At 37.3% G+C, this 23,373-nt stretch overlaps 1 protein-coding gene across 8 annotated transcripts in view; it reads right to left on the reverse strand.

Annotated features, from left to right (window-relative positions):
- The window catches only part of SOX5 (SRY-box transcription factor 5), a 631,122-nt gene that overhangs the window by 210,252 nt on the left and 397,497 nt on the right, over nucleotides 1-23,373 (reverse strand). For all 8 annotated transcript variants that reach the window (XM_051632715.1, XM_051632706.1, XM_051632698.1 and 5 more), the window contains one exon: nucleotides 10,821-11,031. In XM_051632715.1, the coding sequence (XP_051488675.1) occupies nucleotides 10,821-11,031 (211 nt within the window). The remainder of the gene's footprint in view (nucleotides 1-10,820; nucleotides 11,032-23,373) is intronic.

Genomic DNA, 23,373 nt, shown 5'->3' on the forward strand with positions numbered 1-23,373 from the left:
AAATAGAGAAAGAACAAAAAGAAGTTTAGCAAAAAAAAAATCAATGATGCATACAAAACAGAGAGGCTTTCTTCTTCCATGTGATCTTTGTCTCTAGACTATTTACCTTGAGATTGGGTGGGCTAATCTACAGTACAAAACTAATGAAACATTCCAAACTGTACTGGAAAAACAGGACACTTGGATAAGCACTTCCAAGTTGGGAGAGACACCTTCCTTACTGATAAAGCACTTGGACTCCAGTTGTAACTTCAGGGTTGTAGAAGTCTTTAGCTGTGATCATTCTTGCTTATTGGCAGAGCAATACAAGATCTGGCTTTGTTGGGTTTTTTTGGTTTTATTTTTAAGTGCGAAGGAAATTTCCCCTCGGGCATATGGACTGGGCCTTTTTAACTGCACTTTCCAGGTATTCAGAAAAGATTTATGAGTAATGGCCAAGTAGCATGTCCCATACACAACCAACTGCCTATGATTGCAGGCATGGATAAAGACACTGTTGGACTTCAGATCCTCTTCTACTTGTCACTTCCTGTGCTTCTATTATTTGTTCAGAGATTCAATAATTTCATTAACTATGACTAAAAGGATCAGATGAACAACTGAGGTTGATATCCTTTCCTGTGTGTTGCAGTGTATGAACATGTGGCTATTTTCCCCGGCAGGAAGAATCTGGCTCTCCATGTCGCACATCTGTAGCTCTCCTTCCTTGTGCTGTATAAGCTAGTATTTTCTATACCTCCAAAAGGTTAAGTCTGAGTGCTAATTCATCATGCACTATGTTACTTAGATACAACTATCTCACCATCTAGGAAACAGAGGACTGCGTAGACTTTGTTCTTGTTACCTTTCAGTTCTCTTAATAATGCTCTTTCTAGGAATAGGCCTAATCCCTGTCTGTACAGGGATAAAAAAGCAATTCACACTGGGTTCTTTACAAATCCTGTATTGGGTCAAATGTTGCCTTCTTCAAGCTTTTGCCCATTCAGTGGGAATTGTGAACTTACACCTGAGATCAGAACTTGGCCCACATTGTTTTGAAGTGTCTATTAACTCTTCCACACTCATCAATAAATCAAGATGAGATTCCTCTCAAGCACAATGAGCCTAGAATATAAACCATACCACTCTCAAAGAGGAGACCAGGAATTCAGCTTCAATCACATGGTTCACTCTTCCTCCCTCTGACTCTAGTCTGTAGAAAGGAGAAGGGGGCAGAAGGCCAATTCAATCCCAGGATTTAAAGGGCCACAAAAGGTGCACCCCTTCCCTCTTTCAAACACACCAGAGCTCAGGCGTCCAGTGGTACATCTCATTCCCCCTCTGTTTGCTTTGAAATTATAATTTTCTTTCAAGTTGAACGTTCCTGTGTCTCCCCAACCCCCCAGCTCTATCCCAGTTCTTCCCTGCACAAACTTGGGAGCAACCACTCCTAGTTACACCATACCACAACCCCGTGTTTCCACCTGTCAATCAGAGCTCCGTTCGTCTTTGGGAGGGTGAATAAAGAGGGGGCAGGAGAAAAGCAGGAGGATCTCTGCATTGATCAAAAATGTTTGAGGCAGAAAGAGGAGGGAGAAAGATGGAGAGAGAGATGGAGATAGATTAGAGGGTAAGAAAACTAGAGAGGAAGATAAACAGAGCCAAAAAAGAAAAATGTCCTTTGTTCATTTAAATGGCTCTCTGCTCCCAAGCCCTCTGCATGACTAATGCCACGCTGTGGTGTGTAAACCTCTTGGGCACATAACACAAACAAAGCATAACTCGGCCTGAACAAACAAAGGCCTAAGCAACAGTGATTGAATTCATCTTAAAACAACAAATCAATTCTTCCCTATTAATGCCCTAAATACCAGCGTAGGAGCACTGTCCTGTTGTAATAAACAGCCATGTGTTCAATTACCGTCTGTTTTCCCAACTACTGCTCTCTTCAGTAATTACACCATACAATGCATTCTACATTGACATTATATTAATGTGCTGGGAGGAGAGATCTTAAATACAAATTAAATCAAGGCTAAACATCTCAGAAAGCCTTACCGTGTCGCACAAGTGCTAACAGGGCATTCTTCAGCAGAAAGCATGGACTAATTTTTCTCTTCGTTCACTTTTCACTTTCATTCCCTGGCTGAATAAATAAACGAAGACACAAACTTCAAAGAACTCTATTGCCCCAAAGACCTTCACAGTAAACCTTCCATAAGCTCTCAAAACGTCCACTTCACCTGTACAAGATCACGGCTCAATAAGGAGCGTTTCTTAAGTATCAGCTTACGTCACATCAGCTAAACAGCAACAATAAAAAGAAGAAAACTTTCTGGACTGAGATAAATGCACGGGAATAAAAGTTTAAGAAAAGGTTTCTTACTCTTTTGCAGAATTGTCAAACAACACTATTGACTACCAAATAGCACACAGCAAACAGACCAAACAAAAGATACAATGAAAGATGTATTTACTTGTACAGGGTTCCTTCCCCCCACCTCAACCTTTCTTTCCATTTCATACACACCCACACTGCACCGTTTGCATTGTGTTGTTAAATAACCAATAGCAACCCAGATGAAACAGTGGAAGGGTTTCTATGATGCTGTCAAGCACCAGACAGATGCTTGGCAGTGTCAATATGGTTACATTTGGGTTGTGCCAAGGTTTGAAATGAAAAATAAAATAGGAATAACAATAATACTTCGAGAGACAGAGAAAGAGGGGAACGAGTTAGTGCACGGACATGCAATAAATTTTTAAATCAATGGAGTATCATCCTACCTGCTGGGTTTTACTTCAGCGATTTGAACTGTTATGGAAACAGATAAATAAAGCTTTTCATTTTGCCTGCATACTGGGTTGCAAGAATGTTAATAGAAAGCAAAATCACATTCTGAGGGTGTAATGACTGCAGATTTCTAGGCCCTCTAGAATAGATTCATCGGTTTCTGCTGCAAATGCACGCCAAGTATGTCTAACATAGGAAGTATGATAAACTTCCAAAATCTGTTTCAAAATCAAATGCCCTAGGTGCTGCAAAACTCTTCTGACTGAGGCTTCAGAAGACATAGAAATTTGCACATTTGGAGGAAATAAAATTTTGAAAGCTTTTCTGACTGAAATATTATAGTTTACCCTCAAAACCACAGTGCATAACATTCAAATATATAAATGTGTCTTAATAACAACTGCTTACTTGCCCTCCTCAGGTCATTAGACACACATACATACCCAAAACCTCTCCAGGTTTGAAACTCATTTTCATTCAACTAGTTTCAATTTTTTCATTTCAGCTGCCAAACCAAGTCAGGGGAAAAGCTGTTTCCACCTGACCCAAAATGTTTTATTTAATCCTAGTTGAAATGTTTTCATCTCTCTTTCAGCTTAATCATCTTAAAACATCTAAAAACAAAAGCTACCATTTCCAATGAAACATTTTGTCTAAAAATGTTGACCGTTCCAAATTTTCTACTATTTTTGGCTAAAATTAACTTGTTGAATTGCTAAATGGTTTCAGCCTTTAGTTACAATTTCACAGGTTTTAGGATGTCTGCCTCCCCAATTCTCCTTTACCCTGTTTTGAGTGCTTTTTGCATTTATACATTACAGGATAGAAATCACATAGATACAGCTTGTTTTCTCCTGAGGAAATGCAGGAATCACAATACAATTAAATTGTATGACAAGAAAAAATGATGAAAGGAGTTGTATCTTGCCAGTACAGCTTATTTACAATGCAGGAGATGAAGAGAGTTGTACAAAACTGGCAAGGCTCAAACCACCTTAAAAATATCAACGTTAAGCAGACACATAATAAAAGTAAGCAACAGCTTCAAACTTTAAGAGTGTTTTTACAAGGCTACTTCATTAGCGTAACAAGCAAGTGGGAGTTGCTGCAAATGTTGCTCCTTGCCATACTAGAGGCTTTCCCTTGCTTCTGGTAAACAGAAGATACAAGACAGCCTTGTGAACAGCTCATGGCACAGACTGAGATCTAAAGCTAATCAGACAGGATGATAGGTCATCTTAATCAACTTCAAAAAGCCAATCTACATGCTCGTCCCAGCTCCTCGCCTCTCCTTCCCTCATTGCTCTCTCACTCATTTGGCTGTATTTTCCCCTTCCCCCTCCACTTACTTCCTGCAAATTGTGCTGTTAAGAAATAACGTGGGGAGCCCTTCAGGTCTCAGCATCCTGGGCGCAGGTGGTGGGGAAAACTTTGAAGTGAGCTCTCCAGTAACTCTAGAGCTGTCCGTGCCTCCTCCATAAGCAGCTCTTATTAAAAAAAGGACCAAGTATCCACTAGAACAAAACCAAGCAGGCCTATTTAATTAGGGCAAATGCTTGATATCCACTTCTTCATGTTAAACCACACAGTCACAGAAGCCTGGGAGGTCTGATTAATTTTAATATGCACGGTCGTGACAAGCGCCTCGGGGGTAAGAGAGAGGGAAAAAAAAAAATCCCACGTACCCTGCTAGCTCGACAAAAAGGTTTCAGTTAAATGTGTATGTGGCCCAGATTAAGATGTTACTATTCAGCAAGGGCTTGAACCTTTAATATGAGGGACAAGAGGCATGAGAAACAGGTGGCTCGCTCTTCACTCTTGAATAAATGACATCCCCAAAAGCTGTGGCACAGAAGCATACAGAAAGAGCTGGCACACACTCCCATGTATATTTGTGTATTACCAGTCTGCGTCAGAGGTTTCTCCAGCAATGATCCAAGGAGTGAAATGAAGCTCAGAAAGCTAGTGGCTTTTCCAAGGGAGGGTGAAATGAAGGGGGGGGGGCGGGGGGAAATGAAGGCAGGCTGCAAGCTCATCTAGGTAGAACACACTGGGGGCAACAGGCAAAATTATCTGGGGTTACGACTGGCAGCAAGTTTTGAAAATCCCTATTTAAATGAATCATGGCTATTGAAGAGTCTGATTACCTGGAGCATCAGGGGCAGACAGAACGCCAAAAAATTATTTGGGTCTTGGTGAACCACTTACATGCTGCACTGTGTAACATGGGAAGTTAGAGATCAAGCACTTTGCTTTGGCTTCTGTTTGTCCAATATTATTCAACTCATGTACCCTGGAAGGAAATTTTAGTTATGGAGATGAATCAGAGAAGACTTAATTCTAAAACATGGAGGGGGAGAGAGACTTCTCTCCAAAAGCACAGGTTTTCTGAATCTCACTTGACTGTAACGCTTTATATTTAAGATGCTGTATCAGCACTTCAGATGCCTTTATCAAAAATCAAAAAGAAAAATCCAAAAGCTCCAAACCTTTGAGGATGCAATCAAGAGTGACTTGGAAGGGAATCTAAGCAAATTTTGAAAAGATCCATTGAAATAAACTGTGACTATCGAGCTAAAATATTAGGAAGAAAGTAATACTTAAAACTGAAGGTGACAAATGAATAAACTTCACTTTGAGCAAGTAAGAGCTGGCAAGGCTTCAAACTGGACTAGCTCTGTTCCAGAGTTAAAACACGTGTTAATAAAGGTTTAAGCCATCACAGCATTTACCAGTGTCTACTCTTCATAGGCCTATTTAATAAACTTCATCTTTTACTTTATTACTTATTTTTTTTATATTTTATCAGCAGTATATGAATGCAGATTTCCATATGGCAGAGGCTTTGAAAGTGGTGAACAGAAGTTTAATGCTGGCTTACTCCACACAGAAAGACAAAATTTCTGGTGACAGACTGCACAGATGAACATGGAACCACAATGCATTGAAGCATCCTTCCACAGCATCAGGACTGTATGATCAAAACTTAAGAGTACTCAACTGCAAAGTATCCTTGTTTGTCCTTCAGTAGAAGAGCATTACAAAGACTCTTCAATATGTACTTTGTCAAGGGACAGTAAAGAACGAAATAGAAGAAATTCAAACCTCAACCAATTAGAGTATCCTTAGGCTTCTCCTGAATCTGTTCACTTTATTGCTTCCCATCTCATCAGATGTGATTTAAAAACAAAAGTCTGCATTTCAAAGGCCTCCCTTCTTATGCCTATTAATGGCCTGCTTTGGAATTTATGCCTTAAGAAAAGGGAAACCTCTTGATTTCTTTACAAGATATGTTGATTAAAAGTTTGATAATATTAGAAGCTATTCTGGGATCTTATTTCAAATAGAAAGCCTGAATTCAACATGGTTCACTTTTATAGACTACAGAACTGCTTAAACAACAGCCATTTAAATTACCAGAAGAACAGGTGTTGTGATTTATAATGGAAACTTAAACATCAAACACAAATAGCCTTTGGGGGACGTTCAGAAGACAAAAATCATGCCCGAGAGGCCTTTATCCTCCTTTTCTTTACGACACAATAATTACTTCTAGCATTGCAGCATACTATAATACATGACACTCTAATACTTAAATTGCCTCTTAAAGCCCTGCAAACATATATGTTACCTGCTTACTAAACGCTTGGGATTAATTGTTCCTGCTCAGAAGACCTAAGGACTAGTAGATCAAAATTTTGGAGTAGGAGCAATATTAAGTACTACATATACAAAATTCGTGTGTGTGTGTGTATCTGAATATACATAATACATACACTTTATATACATATGTGTATCTGTGTACATGTATTTATAAAAGATTCAAGTAATTCATTTAAGCAGCCAAATCAAATGGAGTTTCAGAGGTCCTTATTATAGAATGAGCCATGCAGATGAATTAATTTGCCTACACGCCCATATGCACAGTCTCTGTGATCAGGTAGATCCCTTTTATTCCTACAAATTCTGTACAATAACATAGATCTTGCCTCAGAAGATACAGTACATAAGTTTTAAAGATAAACAGACAGATATATAACCTGTTTAAAATATGTACTGCCAAAATGGAAAAAAAAAGATTGATTCTTAATTAAAAGTTAGAAGATGTAAAGAGGTGGTGAGTACTCCGGCTTACTGTAAAAAAATAGGAGAACTCACTTGCTTCCTATTGTTTTTCCAGAAGCCAAGCCATACGTTTAGAGGAAAAGGCTACACAGATTTCAGAGATTTAATTTTCCACAAGCACGGCACATAAATTAAAATACAGCAATCCAATCTCATTAATAGTGCAAGAAAAAGCTAAGTGGCTGCTTTGGTCTTTGCTTTCATGAACTTGTGTCAAGCTCAGTGACTTCAAAGAGATTTCCATTTCATTTCTACAAATGAACAGAACAGACAGACAGAGAGTCTCTGCCATCCTCTGATGCCTTAAGAAAACAGAAGAAAAACATGCCTGTATCTCATTCGCCTAATGATTTTAGCTGCAAAAGGAATCCCATGGTTGGCAGACGACCCTCAGGGCAAGGGCTTGAGGTCTGTCACAGTATATAAGGCTTCTCCAAAACCCACTCCATTATCCTCATTATTGTACACCAGGAATAAAAGGGGACTGACTCCTCTTCTGAAGTTCAAGTTAGAAAGGACAGAATGTTTCATGTAAAATAACATTGTGTGACTTCAGTAATAGGTTTGTGCCTTTGGGGGCCTAATACTAAAGCTACGTATGAGGAATTTCTGCAGAATTTGAAAGAAGAAAAATGGACACTGTATTAGCAATGAGTAAAATTCCACAAGTTTTAGATTCACTGAAACACTCCATCTCTCTGTGTCAGCATGACCCATTATCAGTCACATACTTCCATATAGCAAGAGTAAAATGGCAAGTTTACAAGGGGAGGGAAGAGCACAGGGCTTTAGAGCCAAGTATACACCCCAACAAAAAACAATATCATACACATACACAAGGAGAAAAAGGAAGTTACAAGCTTTTGGGAAGTGTTTAGGAATGAGTAGGCAGCATGGCTTCCTACAGGGAAGATTAACCAAGGGCATACATAAAACAAAGCAACATTGAAACAATTTATATGAACGGTGATGCTTCCTGTGCCACTCATGTGTGGGCACACATATGTGCTTACATTTATGCACACATACATGTGCACATTTGTGCACTCTGAGTAGTATGTTTCATAACACTGTAAAAATCCTTGTTGTTTACTGGCAAAATTTACTAAGTATTAACTATTACTTTCTAACAAATGTAAGAAAATAATTTACTGTATATCAAGAAAGTTTCTTGATAACGGTCAGACCTATTATCAATACTTTGGATTACCTCATTTGTCCTCATAACCCATTTAAGAAACAAGAGGTCCTTTTCCTGACTGATACAAGGTTTGCATCAAGACCTAAAGCTGTCTATCCAGACATTCCCTTTTTCCAGTTTTGAATAAAGAGACCATTGAAAAGAGTGCTTCAAAAGTACATTTCCCATAGTAATTCAGAAGACAATTTCAAACAATAAAAACAGAACAAACATACCCCATTGTACAGGTTAAATAATATATAAAGTTCTGAGTACATAGAGAAATGGGAATCTGGCTCATATCTGGACTTTGAAAAATTCACAGGAAATTGATTTATTTAAACCTCAGCTACTGGTGCTAATGTTTCCCATTCTTCCCAAAGAGAAATAAAGTATTATATTATTGTTGTTGACATAATGCAGCAAAGCTTAAGCAAGATTCTTGGTCTTCTACAAAGCTCCACAAACTAGCAAGACTAAAAATTATTACTGCAATACACAGTGATCATGCATTGTTGAGCTGCTACCCACATGTACTACCAAAGATTCCCACTTGTAACTTATCTTATTCATGGGGAAATTCATTAATATGCTAATTAACTGACTAGCAACCAGTGATGACTGACAACTTCACTTTAGCACTACATGAAGACAACATGACAATAAGTCGATTTTCTGCTGGAGTTCAAACAGAGAAGACATTGTGCTTGCACTAATACATACTTCTTTTAGGGAAAAAAGACTCTTATTTGTGGAAGATCTCTAAGAACAGTTTTGCCATCTCCACCCAGAAATATGTATTTTTTAATTAGCCACTCTAAAAACAATCATGTTGGCTGAAGGGAAGGGGGAGGGAGACTTGTCAAAATGATGTATTTGTCCCTCACCACCTTTCAATGCTCCTATGCAAGTCTAATTTTCTTCTTAGCAAGCTCACCTCTCTGGCCTCCTTTTGTTTCATGTCCCATTTCCCATTCTCTTCTAACTTCTGAACTTTTGTTAGTTCGCTTTTTAGGAGAAAGGGGAAAAAAAAACAACAACCCTTTCCTATTCATTTTTTCCTGGATGGGGAGTAAGCAGAGACATGAATATGGCACCCTCATAATGATTTAACTAGGGCTTAATGAAATTTTCATCACAACCTGCTGTTCATTTTAATGGCCTTTGAAAGACAATAGAACAATGGCTAGAGGGAAGAAAAGATTTTTTGTTGCATGCATTTGCAAAGCCCAACATTCAGTTGCTCCCCCTCCTTTCTCTCCCAATCTCTTCACAAAGCTGTAGATCTTTTGTTTGTACTGTATATTTTCATTTTAGTAGGGCTGAGATAATGCACAGGCTCTGTAACCATTCTCATGTCTATCTGAGGCCTTTCCTTAATGGAGTCTGGGCAGCTTGTACAACCTCATACTCAAGAAAGTGTTTATACATTGCACAGAAGCCCCTGTTCTTTCCTCTCTCTCTTACAATAAAGTCTGGTCTCCTTCCCCTCCCCTGTCCCATAACATACACATGAAAGGTCTCTTCCATTCAAAGGCTCAAGGTAGGTCATGGCACTTACCATTAAGTCAACATAAATGCAAAATTAAATGCTATGATTATACTTATATATTCAAAAAAATGCTTAGACAAAGAATTTGTTTCCTAATTTGCAATCCTGTCATGCTCATGTATGTGACACATGTGGCTGTGTTTGTACTCGTATTTTCATCCCGGTATGCAGGTTGTCCTAAAATTTTCTTGTAGGTGTTGTCAATTCATGCTTCAACACTGAGGCAGGTGCGGAGGGTCATGCTTTTAAACATTTGAAATACATTTCTACAACGGGATAGGTGGGTCTAAATGAAAATGAAGTCTTATTAGTGTGCATTAGGGAATAAGGTTCAGTATGTTCACACAACTGGATCATAGTCTCCTAGAAAACCAGATGCAAGTATACATTTTGGATACCTATGGAGAATATAAGTGAGAACTTCATCTTCCAGTTAGGGATTTGACTCTGCCCCAAATAGACAGGAATTGAAAATCTTACTTAAAGTTGTTTGGCAGCTTCTCAGAAGTGAGATGTTCAGTATTAGTCTCAGCCCATGGAGCACAAGTGGCACTCTCATTGACTGGACATACATTCTCAAAAAGAATCTGATTCTCATGAGATTATACTTATAAGCCAAGGCTGAAACCTGCTGGCCAGACATAATGCAGAGAAAGCCTGCACTGTGTCTGTTTGTATAGTACCTGCACTACCGATAAATAGAGGATGACAATGTAGGATGTGCTTCAGACAAAAGCTTTCATGAATTCCAAATTTAACTTCTTACCTTTTAAATAATGACAAGCCTACTAGATAATTTCACAAAAACATTGACTTTGCTGATAACACTGCTTTTTGCTCTAGAAATGGGGGAGGGGAAAGCAGCGGTGTAAATGACCCCCAGGCTGTTAAAATTACAGTGTTCATTGTACCCATGTTGAGGAGGTTGCTGAGTCTACTGCAACTGTGACAAAGATGGTTATGTCAGACAAAGGCTCTCATTTGGGAAAAGCTAAAAATCTTAGCTATGACAGGACATTGTTGAAATTCATCCCTAATGTAGACAAGAACTATGAGTTCTTTACTTCCATTTTGCTAGCAAGAAAAAGCAAATGGAGCAGAAAATGAGAAGATTAAAAAGTATACGTATCCGAAGAATCTGGAGAAAATAAAACAAACCAGAAAATTTTGGCCAGTTTCCCAGGCCTTACCTTCTGGCTCATTTTTGATGAGCTCTTCCATTTTTCTTTGCTTAAGGGTGTCTACAACATCCGCTAGGCTCCCTTTGCGCCTTTCAGGGGTTCCCAGGGCTGTGCTGGACAACGATTCTCCACTCTGACGCCCACCTTCTTCTGCCTTCAAGGGTGAGGTAGATGAGTTGTGCGGGGCAAATGAAGACATCACTTTATTGCCATCAACTTCCTGGAAGGGGAGAAAACCGAGATGAAACATTTATTTCTTTTCGTAAAGAAGAAAAAAAAAAAAGATGGAAAGAAAGAAGAATTCTTTGTTCTTTGAGTTCATTGCTGTTTGTTCTTCTGTTGAAACCTTTAAAAAGGCATGCAAAGCTTCAAAAACACTCAGAACAAAGCCCATCCATAAAGCACAAACCAAGATTACAGGCTGAAGTGAACAAAGATCATCTTGCAAGAAAGAAACACAAAATACAGTTTTTCCCTGAGAAGTGTTGTACTCACAGGTTTCCGAATAACAATGATATTGATTACCTTTAATTGTTTGTTCTTTTACAGCTTTCTTTTGAAAAAAATCTTCTGTTTTTACAAGGACCATTAATTTTCTGACATTATAAAGTACTTAATGCCCTGATGGCTAGTTGTTGTAAGAAATGAAATGGTAACAAAATATTAAATGCCCTTCACCATAGGACTTTTTTGAACTCAGAGTTCAATTAGATCTCCCATCTATAAAAGATGTAGTAATTGTTTTCTGCTCTCCTAATTCTCTTTCTATTCTCCTCTTCTATCTCATATCTTATTGAGATAATATTTTTCACAAAGGTGGTCCTAATGACTTTCACTGGTGGCACAATGGCAAAACTCTGTAACTTCCTGGAACACACAAACAATCCTCCTCACGTGAGAGTCCACAGAGGTCTACTCATTAATTTTAATGGAAACCAAAACTGGTTCCAGCATCTTCAAACTTGCCTTCATTAATGTGAAAGCCTTCTCCTGCACGCCTCCTCCAACATAAAGCAACATTCTCTGCATATATTCCTCTCCCCTTTCATGTCTCTAAACTCTACCCTTCTGTACGTATCTTTGAAACCTTTTATTTTTTTCTCTGCTAACATAGGCCATCGATACCTTGCAAAACTTAGGCTAGTGTCTACGAACAAAGCTTGCTGCTGAGTACACAGACTGCATATAATGCTGCAAGCATCAACAGTTTTTATTTTGATCAGATTCTTCAGAGTTTTCATTTTCCTATTTCCTTAAATTTTTGTATTCTGTTTTTTTAATATGTATCATTTCTAAAAAAGTCACTGGACCATACTGTGATCTGAGTTACAGACTTTGTTGAAAAAGTCTTGATAGTTTTTAATTGTTTTAATTTTATTGGGTATGAAAGCAGCATATATTGTTTTAGTGATTTGTGTTACAATTTTATAATTTTTTTCCCCGGGTAATTTTTGGTGTCTCTGGTTTAATTAATCCAAATATTTCAGAAAAAAAAAAAAAAAAAAAAAAGGGTGTCTTTTCATAAATAAAACGTAATTGCTGAAAATGTTCTCAATAAAATTTGAATAAAGTATCATGAAATTATGAAGAAAAGAATGTATCTGTTTTCACAGACTCCTTCAATTGGGCAAAAAGATTACCACTGGTTAAGAAAACTTTTAGTACAAATAGTTTTGAGCAGCTTGAATGTGTTATACTAGTGAATAAATTCCCTAACAGAATCGGATTTAACTGAGATTACAATCTGGGCCATCATATGCCCCAAAAGCCAAGCCTAGTGATGTTAATGAGAGACTTTCTACTGACGTCAATGAGCTTTTGACCAAGCCCTAAAAAAATTTCCAACTCTAGTCAACAGAAATGCTCCTTTTTTCCTTTTGCAACTCCTTCAATTTTTGTTCTGCACTTGGAAAATTACTAGTTGCGAACAGTGGGCTTAAAAAATGAGGTGAAGCTGAAAGTAATTTTTTCTACATATGTAGACCTGAACAAACTGTTTTTTAACACTGACCTAGAGAACTAAATTAGTTAATTTCAGTATCAGTTCAGATTTTGTCAAACATTCAAACCCATTATCACCAAGTGGTATTTTTTTCCTACACACAAGGCCAAAAGAAGAAATACCTTGAAAGCTGCTTGCTTATTCACACTTTGAAGAGAGATAAACCAAATGCTACCCTTAGTTACAGTTCTTAAATCCACCTATATCATCAATTATGTATTGGAACAGTATTGCTCCAAATTTTACCAGGAACAAGTTTCTTGGTTTTATTCCAAAGGGGGCCCCAAAGACACGCGTGTTTCTGTGTCACACATTGGTTACAAAGTGCTTGGAACAGCTGCCTAAACCTCAAGAATCACCGTTGCTATACATTTTGGGTACATGCAGGTGTTTTTGTATGTAATAATACATTCTGAGTATAAAACAAGTTTGTTATAAGACAATAAATATAAGTACACAAGGATTGAATGATAAGTAAAGCAGTATAAAGTGATTTTCAAGATCACAAATTGCTTGGCATTCTCTTTCTGGAGAAAAGGAATTGTGAGGGAGAGAGGGTAACAGAGTAGTTTATCGGTAAAGCATCACGAAAGGACTCTGGATACTCAATTCCTAGTGCTTTCAAATGTTCTCTGTAACCATGGAAAACTTTGGTTTTCCTTTTGTTTCTGCATTTCTGTTTTCTACCTGTAAATAGGCAAAAAAGAAATAATTCCTCATATTGTAAAGGTCTTGGAATGATAAACTCATTAGTAACACAAAGATATGCTGATACTACAATACTGGCTAAAATAATTTGTTGTAGGATCACAATCAAGAAAAATTCATAGCTGGACAAAAAAGGAAAGGGAAGTATTATACACAGAATCTTTTAAAAGATATATATATTATATTATATTATAAAAGATTATATATTAAAATACCCATGTAAGTAATCATCCACAAAACAAAATGTTTCCTTAGACTGCTCTTGTTAGGAGTGCATATATGCAGTGTTTGCATATCACATACATGGGCTATTTATACACTTACTGGGTTTAAGAAACACTTCGCTTAATCAAAACATATATACAGTAGGGGAACAGCTGCAATCACATCTCAGTAGGCTAAATTACAGTACACCAGTGAATTATTCATTCAAAAAGATCTGTAGCAATCACACATTCATTGCGTGATTTGCAATCTAAGAGGAATCCTCTCCTTTCTGTACCAGCAGATGAGAGCACACATCAGCTACTGCTGTTGACGAGTTCAACACGTATCCTCTAGCACACCAGCTCGAGAATCTGTCTTCCCCACTTGTTCATGATCTTTTTCTGCTGCTGTTCAGAACAACCACCTGAAATGTTCAACTGTTAGCTGGGTTTTTACTTTACATATCTGTTTTATTTTGCTCTTTCTTATGCCGTTACTGGAGAAAGTGAAAAAGAACTTTCAGCGGGTCTGGATTTTTACTTTTACCATGTGAAAAAGAAAGGACACTTCCACATAGAACCTATGTGTGTCAATAGTTGTACAAAGCTAAAAATCTTCTAGCAAGGAAAATGCTCCAATATTATATATGAGAGTTTAACTATCCCCCTGAAAACACTCAGAAAAATCCTTGATGTCAAGAAAGATATGTCAGCAACAGTTTAAAATTAAAACCCTGAGAAAGAAGTTCCCTCCCAACAAGTGAGATTTACCTTTTCTGACAAATTCATGCGGCTTTATTCACTTCACTGAGAAAAGCAACAACATTGTAAAGAGTGGTATTAAAGAACCCAAATACCCACTACCGACATTTTAAAATGAAGTCCATCACGCTACACACAAGACCTATCTCTCAGTCACCAAACAGTGGAAAAAGAGACACCTTGTACCAGAGAACAGTCTCTCTCAGCTGTGTAACCATTTCACCTGTTCAAGTTTGATTACATTCCAGCCTCTGGCACTGTTAATCCTGGTAACAGTTTTATGCAGTTAGCAGCTGCTTCATGGATGGGGCTCTATTGTTCATTTGCATTGCGAATTGCTCTGCTAATGTGTGCTGGCACAACATTTCATCCAACTCTGAGCTGGGATTGTACTCACCAACACCTGATGCTGCTGCTTCTTGCTTTTCCCGCTTCGGAAAGGCAGACAAGAACCTACATCGATCACGCTGAGTCAAACACTCTAGGCCCTTCTCCCCCCACCTCTGCCAATGACAGCACCAAAGAAAGACTGGCCCACGTTTTGTGTCTTCTGCTTCTGTTCCAAGCTAGAATCCACAGGAAGACTTGTTCATTTACAAGAAAGTTGCCTCTATATTGCCAAACAGCTTTCCACCTATGAAGGAAATACCTCTTCCAAGGTTTAATGATAAAACAGGCTTCTGCCCTTTCAGGATGAGGTCAATAATCTTCCTTTGTTAATCTTGGGCAAGCTTTACTTAATCTAGCCCCCTTGTCACCTTTGTGATTGACAGGAAAAGTCACGTCACTGGACAATGGACTTATCCTCACAGAGCAATATCTTTTTTAAAGATTACACAATGTTACCCTTGCTCTCATAAAAAGCGCAAACATCTTGTTGTTAAAGGAAACTGTTCATTCCAACTGTGTCTTTCAAATTGTCTCTCTCCATTTCCAGGGTCCAATCAAGACCTATTTCAGTTCTACAGAGGGATGGTAAAACACTTAATGAAAAGAAACAGGTTGTACTTGGTGAGTTTTTTAATGTTATGTCTTTGTGTTCTAAATATATCTCATCTTCTCCTTCCTCATCTGGAGATGCACATTACTCCTATCTGCAGTTAAACTCAGAAAACTCAGTTTCTGTGACATTAAAATTTTGTCCCAAACCAACCAATAATCGAAGCAGAAGAAAACTCAGAACTAAGTCTGAAACTGTTAATTACCACCATATGGTATGCAAGGAGGCTGCATCTGCAGCAAAAAAAAACCCCACTATTATGAGAATCAAGCTTCTGACTTTGCAGCCAAAACACCTGGAATAAAATACTTGTATCTTTAAAACAACCAATGATACCGTCTGATTTAAGAAGTCTGTGATCCTAAAAGCAACCCAACATGTTCTTTTTTCAAAGCTGGAATTTTACCCGTTCTTTGCTCTTCAGAATGTGTAAAGAAGACATGAAAGCAATTTTTTTTTTCTCTGCTTTCTACATTAGACATTTAGGCCTATCTATGTTATAGTCTCCACAGTGACCAGAATACTGACAAAAGAGATAATCAGAAAAAAGAATACTTCACACTTCTGAAGACAAATTATTCTTAAGCAGTTTAGTTCTGTTTGCTATTTATTTTCATTTATTTTACCTAATAAACTGTTATGAAATTAAAATCTATGTTTAAGATTCAACAGTATAACTACTTCAAATGAAAATCAGAAAGCTGTAAGAACACTCCCAATGCCCACAGGAGGTCCACCAGTAATTATGAGAAACTTGACATTTCCAATATTTTTAAGGTCTAAAAGAAACAAAACACAGACATAACATTCACAAAGTAAGAATGCTATTTTATTTTTTCTTAACCTTCCATTTACAATCTTTGCCTTAATTAATGTAATTAGCTTACTCTAGGACCTTAAGTCCCAATTTTCAATGGGAAGCATATCTTCAAATCACTTAACTGATTGGGAAAATTATCCCCTTTCTACATTCTATGTCATAGGGGCTGTAGGGCAGATATAACCACAAACCTGTGTGGTTTATGGTGGCTGTCAACCTGGCAGCTTCAGGAAGATGAAATACGTATTCCATAAGGCTTCTCAGTGAACACTGCTCTTTTTATACATCAGAATTTCTTTACTTGTATCTTACATTTAATAGGTCTTTTGTCTGTAGTTTCTTTCCTAAAGCAAAGTTTTTCATCAGTGGTGGAAAGTAATTATCCCAAGGAGATTTAAACAAACACAGTGCAAGATACAATGAGAAAGGGGGAGACTATATAAAAGGGCATAGAGGGGAAAAAAACGTGGAAGATAAATACACCATTAGGAAGTAAGAACTGACAAGAACACATAATCCCAGGAGGGATAAAAGTGACGTCAAAGAGTGTCATGTAAACAAACAGAAAGATGTACATCCACAGGCTGTGGTTCTGCAATTAGATCCATGCAAACCAACAGCTATTCTTATACACTTTTTTTTTTTCCTAGGACTGGTTTTAATGGTGATGAGCAACTGAAATGTAATGGACAGCAAAGTTGATGAATGGATCTAAAGAGTCAGCTGAGGAGGTTCATCATGGCAGAGAAGGAAGAAGTTTACCTGGATGAGGTGAACTAAACATAGTAAATAGAGATTAACTTTTTTTTTTTTTTTTTTACTGTGACCATGCTCAGTCAAGCAAAATGCATTCAAGTCAAATACTGTTTTGGCTTTGCTGAGATGATGTGTTTGGGACTGCATGATCCGTATTTTAGAAGTATTACCAATTATCAGACTTACAGAATCCTGATCACATCTAGCTCTCCCTATTAATGTATTTGCTTAGTACTGGAATTACTCCTTTTTTTTGGCAATCATTACTGTCTCTTGTCCTTCAGGTTGTATTTATTTGACATCCAGTGCTGTATTTAATTAATGACCTCTTTTTGATGAAGCTACAGATATACTTGCAGAGGTTTCAATGGGAAGAGTAACAGGTATTTCAAGTGTTTGACATTTATGATCCTGGGTGAAAATGATTTGAAGCTCAAAAAGAAGACCATCTGCTCTACGAACTCTGCTACATGAGATACTTTCCTTTCTTCTACCTTTTTCCTCCATATGTAGAACTGAGACAATAATAACAACTATTTCCTGCAGCTTACGGCATTTTATATAATTGATGTACAAAGCCTAGAGATTATTGGACAGAAGCCTCATAGCAGTTGTATTTTCATTTTTATTGATGCAATAAATACTCAGGTCTTACATTACTCTGCGGTGTACTACAGCCCAATCATCTGAAACCGGAAATTGGGAACTCTCTCATATATCAAGCACCACCCCACAATATCTGACAGTAACACAGCAACATACTTCATTTTTTTCCAAATATCATTCTACTCAGACTGCTGCCATAAATGCACAAGCAAGAGAAAATTCCAAGCCTTTCCAAGGTTTGGAGATGAGTTTGAAAAAGCTGTTCAGTTGTGTTCACACAAAAGGAATAACTTAAAATCCATTTTGCATTGATTTTTAACTTCATCCTCTGTGATTTACAGAATGTAGAAACAGATTTTTCAAGGATTTAAAGTATCAAAAGATATAAGGAGGTGCCTAGTGGGATTTTTGAAAATGCACAATAAAATATATTCCTTTAATTCCCACTGATTTCACTATATGTGTCTGAAAATAAAGAGTTGGAACCAGCACAGTGCAACTGGCTGACACTCTGCCATTCTTCAACAGACCATTATCAGACTATCTACAGTACAGAGCACAATCTGATAACCAATACTTTAAGACAAACATTTCTTCTCCTCTGGCTGTTCTGCATTCCAGCCCATCCCCAAACATACAGCACAAGTTTCGTATTTCTTACTGCTTACCCCACCATTCCTACTTGATTTATTACAAATCAAAGAATTACATCTAAACTGTGGATCTGTTTGTAGTAAAAATTATATGAGAAAATGCTGTGAGTGAAATTTTAGAACCTTTTTATAGTGGATGTCTAAGAGGTTGGTTTTTTAAATTATTTTCTTGTGTGCTACAGATTCTGGTTTTATTTTTAGCCCACCTCTTTGCCCTATTTATTGCAATGAAGTGTTCCCTCATATATAAAAGGAAATTGCAAGTCTTTCTACAGAAAATAGATATTAAATATAGTAAAACAGTAATGACTACTTGCATTGGGAAAATGTGGTTAGTGACATAATTTCTGTCACCCATCCTCAGACCAGATCTCTCCTACTGCTTCGTTCTCCAGCAAAACTCATTTTAAGAATGTAAGATAGGATTACATCTATTTGCTCTCAAAATACTTAACAAACAAAACTGGCATTTTAAGAATCCTAATATGTTAGCTATAACCTGTAAAAACAAAGAACATGTTGTACTATAACAGCCTTGTTATCTTCATGCTAGTAATCTTCATGCTTAAAAATAATATATAAAACTCTGCAAAAGCACTTTTAAGACTTTTATGATCTCTTCCCTGGGAGACTAAAGATCACCCTTAAGACCTTGCTAAACAAAAAATAAGACTACTTATCAAAACAGCTTGGTAGAGTCTTCAGCATACATTAAATCCTTCTAATAGTTTGGAAATCATGCAGTATAAAACGATTATCTTTGTAAAAAGACAAGCTTACCAATCATATACAACAACTCTGGTGTTGTGTTCTAAAACTTATGTTCAGTGTCAAAAACAGCTTCATCACCAGCCTTTTTAGTATGAAAGAAACCTATTGTCTGTGCTGTCTCCTCGAGAGAACAGGAGAGGACCATCTCAACAGAATTTAGTGATACAGTAACAGGAATGCCAAAGGCTAGCAATGGCTCCAGGGCTACTTCCAGCTACCCAGCTTTCATATTATGATTAACTGCAGTTTTTAAATGGGAAAGGGATGGTACGATCACCTCATCTGTTCTCTGGTAGTCTACAGAAAATCATACCAAAACCACATACTTCAGCTCACTCCTTTGGGTGGCAGAGAGTGAAGTAAAGAACTGTTCACAAGCCACATATGCTTTGGCCAAAATGGCATCCTCTGCATTGAGGACAATTCGGAGGGTATCTTGTCTGGACAGCACAACCTTCCAAACTGGCCAAAAAAAGAAAATATCCTGCATATAGAAGATCCTGTGCTCATGCCCAAGGCCGTGTGATTCTGCCAGGTACCTGAAGCAGGTATGTCTGGTGTGGTCCCAGTTCTTTAATTTGCGCAAGTAAAATGTCTCAGACACTGAAGTTCCCCATTCCCCCTACAAACATTCTACAGAGCAAAAAAAAGGCTCATTGCTTTTAAACACTGTCTCGTATTTGCTTTCTTTCAGCCTAAAACTCTTCTTCTACAGCTGCTTCTTCCAGCCTCTGGACTATTCCTTTTCCCTGTTAGAGCTTGTACCATCCACATCTATCTGGACAGTTAGCATATATTTACTTTGTTATTACTGGCCCATATTTAGCCTTTCCTCTTTCAGTCTTCCCTCACAAATCAGCTCCTACAACTCTTTAATCATCTGTTGCTTGCATCTGTAATCCCTCCAATTTGCTGAATTCTCTAATGTGGCCAGAATTGAACACATTATTTCACATGTAATCTTAGCAGAGTTATGAGGAGAGGGACAATTACCTCCTTGTTACCGCCTTTTTTTGCTGCCTTGCTGAATGACAAGCTCATATGTAATTTGTTTTAACACACCTAAATCTTTTTCAGCATTACTGTTTTCCAAGTGTCTTACTCCCATTGATTATCTGTGTTTTGGATTACTTTATCCAGCTGTATCAGTTTGTAATTTTACATTTCATTCTTTCCTGTCATGCTGTCTTCCCTTGATTCCTTTGATATTACAGTTCTGTTCTCCCTGGTGCACCACTGGCAATTTTAATGATTGTACTGAAATTCCCTTATTCAAACTTCTGTAGCAATGTATTTATTTCCCCATATTTCTAAACTGTTGCTACAGACGCTCACTGTCCTATAAATCCCATACCAAGAACTAGACAGCTTACAGCAGGCAAAGGACTACCATACCATAATTTCTTTCAGTCCCTGTTTTTTTCCAGCCACCTTCAGAACAACGCAAGAGACAGATGTTGCTACACAACTAGGAGGCTCTGACAGGCCAAGGTAAGCAAAAAAGGTACCATAATGAAGGACACCTGTGCAGAGCATGCCATCCTAGGATTTTTTTTTCCTCATTTCTGCTGAAGGAACTCCTCTGACAATCTCTGCCACTGTGGCTTTTCAAAGAAGGTACCTATCTTTTTTTCTCACCTCAGTGTATCTGCCTCATTCTACTAGGTAAATAAAACTCATCTCACACAACATCATTCTGATGTCCTCTCAAAAATTAACACGTTACTATTTTTCTTTATAGCTACTTTACCTGAAACATTCAAATGAGATGCATGAAACACTGTTTGAAGGCAGCACCTTGCAAGGCACAAACACTTTTGGATTGAATTCCATGCAAATTCCAGTAATCAACTCTTTCACAATTCTTTGTTCTTTATACTTTTGAAGCTCCTAGCCCACACATTTAGTACCAGGAATCGTGCACGTATCCTACATGAAGGGTGTGTGGCTAAATCCACCACTCTTAAAATAATCAAGTTCTGCTTTCTATATGTTGTATATTGTTCGTGAGCCTTCTCATTTCACATCTAGCATGGATCTGCTTTTATCTAAGTTCCCTGTTATTTTACCTGCTTATTATAGACATCACCATTGACTGTCTACTGCTTACTCTATTAAACTTCTCAGGTAACAGTTAATAAAACAGTACTGTATAGATTTTTACAAACAGTAACTGTTTTCATCCTCTTTAATAGTTATTAAAAGACCTATTTTACCTCAAAAATTTATTTCACCTGCTCTTCTCATTATGTCTTTTCTGACTTGATTTTCCCTTTATCAATGACTGGTCCATAATTTTAGTGAAATAGAATTTGGAATTCTGGTATAAATCAAAGTAGTTTTCTCAACTTTGGAGGACAGGTTGCCCAGGAAACAATAGCAATAGTAATAAGACTCTAAATAAAAAAAAATAATAATAAATTTATGTTCTGTGTTTATCAACACAGAATAAATACATTCACAGAAAGTCAGTTTCATAGAGGATGTTTACAGAGTAGGAATGTATCTTATTTGGAACTTATGCACTTCAAACAGAGGATGTTGTTTGACCAGAGCAAGTCAAATACCTCAGAAAAATTAATAAAAACAAATGTGGTAAGTCAATCCACATAACACTGATACATAAACATAGTATGTGTTAAGAGTTACTCAAAAAATGTTAATTAATCCTCACAAAATCCTTCTGTGACATTGCACTTAGGGAAAACTAGGAAATTACATTAACTGACTTGTCAGGTTCCAAAGCAAGGTAATGACAAAGCACATTTGGCATCCAAGGGTTCAAGAGAATGAATTGTCTGTTCACTCTTCTGGGTCTTAGAACACCTCAAATGGTAACATTATGTTCTGCTCAGGGGAACAGCATGATGTCATTTTATCATTTAAGTTCCACTCTAAAGCTCATTCAAGCAGAGCTTAAACAAGATTTAAAATGCACACAGACACTGCACACAGGAGCCAGTTTAGACCACGTTTGACTGATGCAAAAAACACAAAAAAATCCAATTTATGACAAATTTACAATTGCACTCACTCTGTAGATCATTTATGCTTTCTTCTGTTCCTTTAAATTACAGTCAGCAGCATACACTGCCTACTACAAGGAGACCTTTGTGATAAGATGATATCAAGGGATGTTGTGACACTCCTGATTAAGAATTATACAGTAACAAAACTGTACAGAGATGTTAATTCCCCTCCCTTTTCTCATCACTTACCTAAATTATTCTAAGTAATACATATTAATCTTTATTAGCTTTAAGGCAGTTTTTCTTATGCCATGTTTTTAAAGAAAAGCTGATAAAGTCCAGTGTTTTCCTTAATAATTGATTTTGTGCACTGTTGTATGTCATGTTCACAAACAAAAAACCCCAAAGAATATCTATTCTTCTACAGTCATAGTCAATTACCCACCATCAGCAGAGAATTAATAACTTCTGCTGGAAACAGTCCTTCTTCTCAAAGGTCCTCTCTGAATCACCGATTTCTAAGTATTCCCTGTAGTTTTCAGTCATCATGAAGTGATGCTGAAAAACCCACTGAACTGCCCAACCCAAGTAAGACAGACACAATTTTCTCCACTTTGGATGGAAAGTATGTAAGCCTACTTTGTCACGAGGAAGCGCTGGTTGACTAATAGAGCATGGTTTTACAAAATTTGTCTTTTTCTGACCTTAAATTTATCAAGAGTGAGTATCAGGATGTGATACAACCAGGTATCACTGTGCCTACCAGCACTCAGCTGATGTACAGCGGGTTTCTAACAAAAAGTTCTCTGCAATCCATTCGTTATACTTAGCAACATCAATCAGGGAAAAATAATTAGAGAGCTCCTATTGAGCACCTAGAGACCTTCAGCACAGACTGGGGTTGAAGACAAAGACAGGGTATTTGGTTGTAAGAGTCACATAATCTTTTTATAAATCCCTCTATATATTCATACCCATTAAAAGAAATTACAGTATATTTTGGAGGGTTTTCTTATTTTCTTCTTTCCTTCTACTCTGGTCTACGAGTGTCTACACTTACAGTATACATATTTAACCATGCTTAAAACAGTTACATAAAATTTCCATATTTCTTTAAGTCTTTAGATGTACATGTTATGTGGAGACTACGTATTTGAAAAATAAGTTGCCTGAATAAATTCAACTTTGTGAAGAAAGAGTGAAAATCACATGCAAATGGCACTAAAAAAAATAATAAAAAAAATTTAAAAAGGACCTATGCTGAGAGCTTATTTGTACTGTACAAGAGTACAGGGAAGCAAAAGCTAGT

The sequence above is a fragment of the Apus apus genome, chromosome 1, assembly GCF_020740795.1.
Source record: "Apus apus isolate bApuApu2 chromosome 1, bApuApu2.pri.cur, whole genome shotgun sequence".
Taxonomy (NCBI): Eukaryota; Metazoa; Chordata; class Aves; order Apodiformes; family Apodidae; genus Apus; species Apus apus.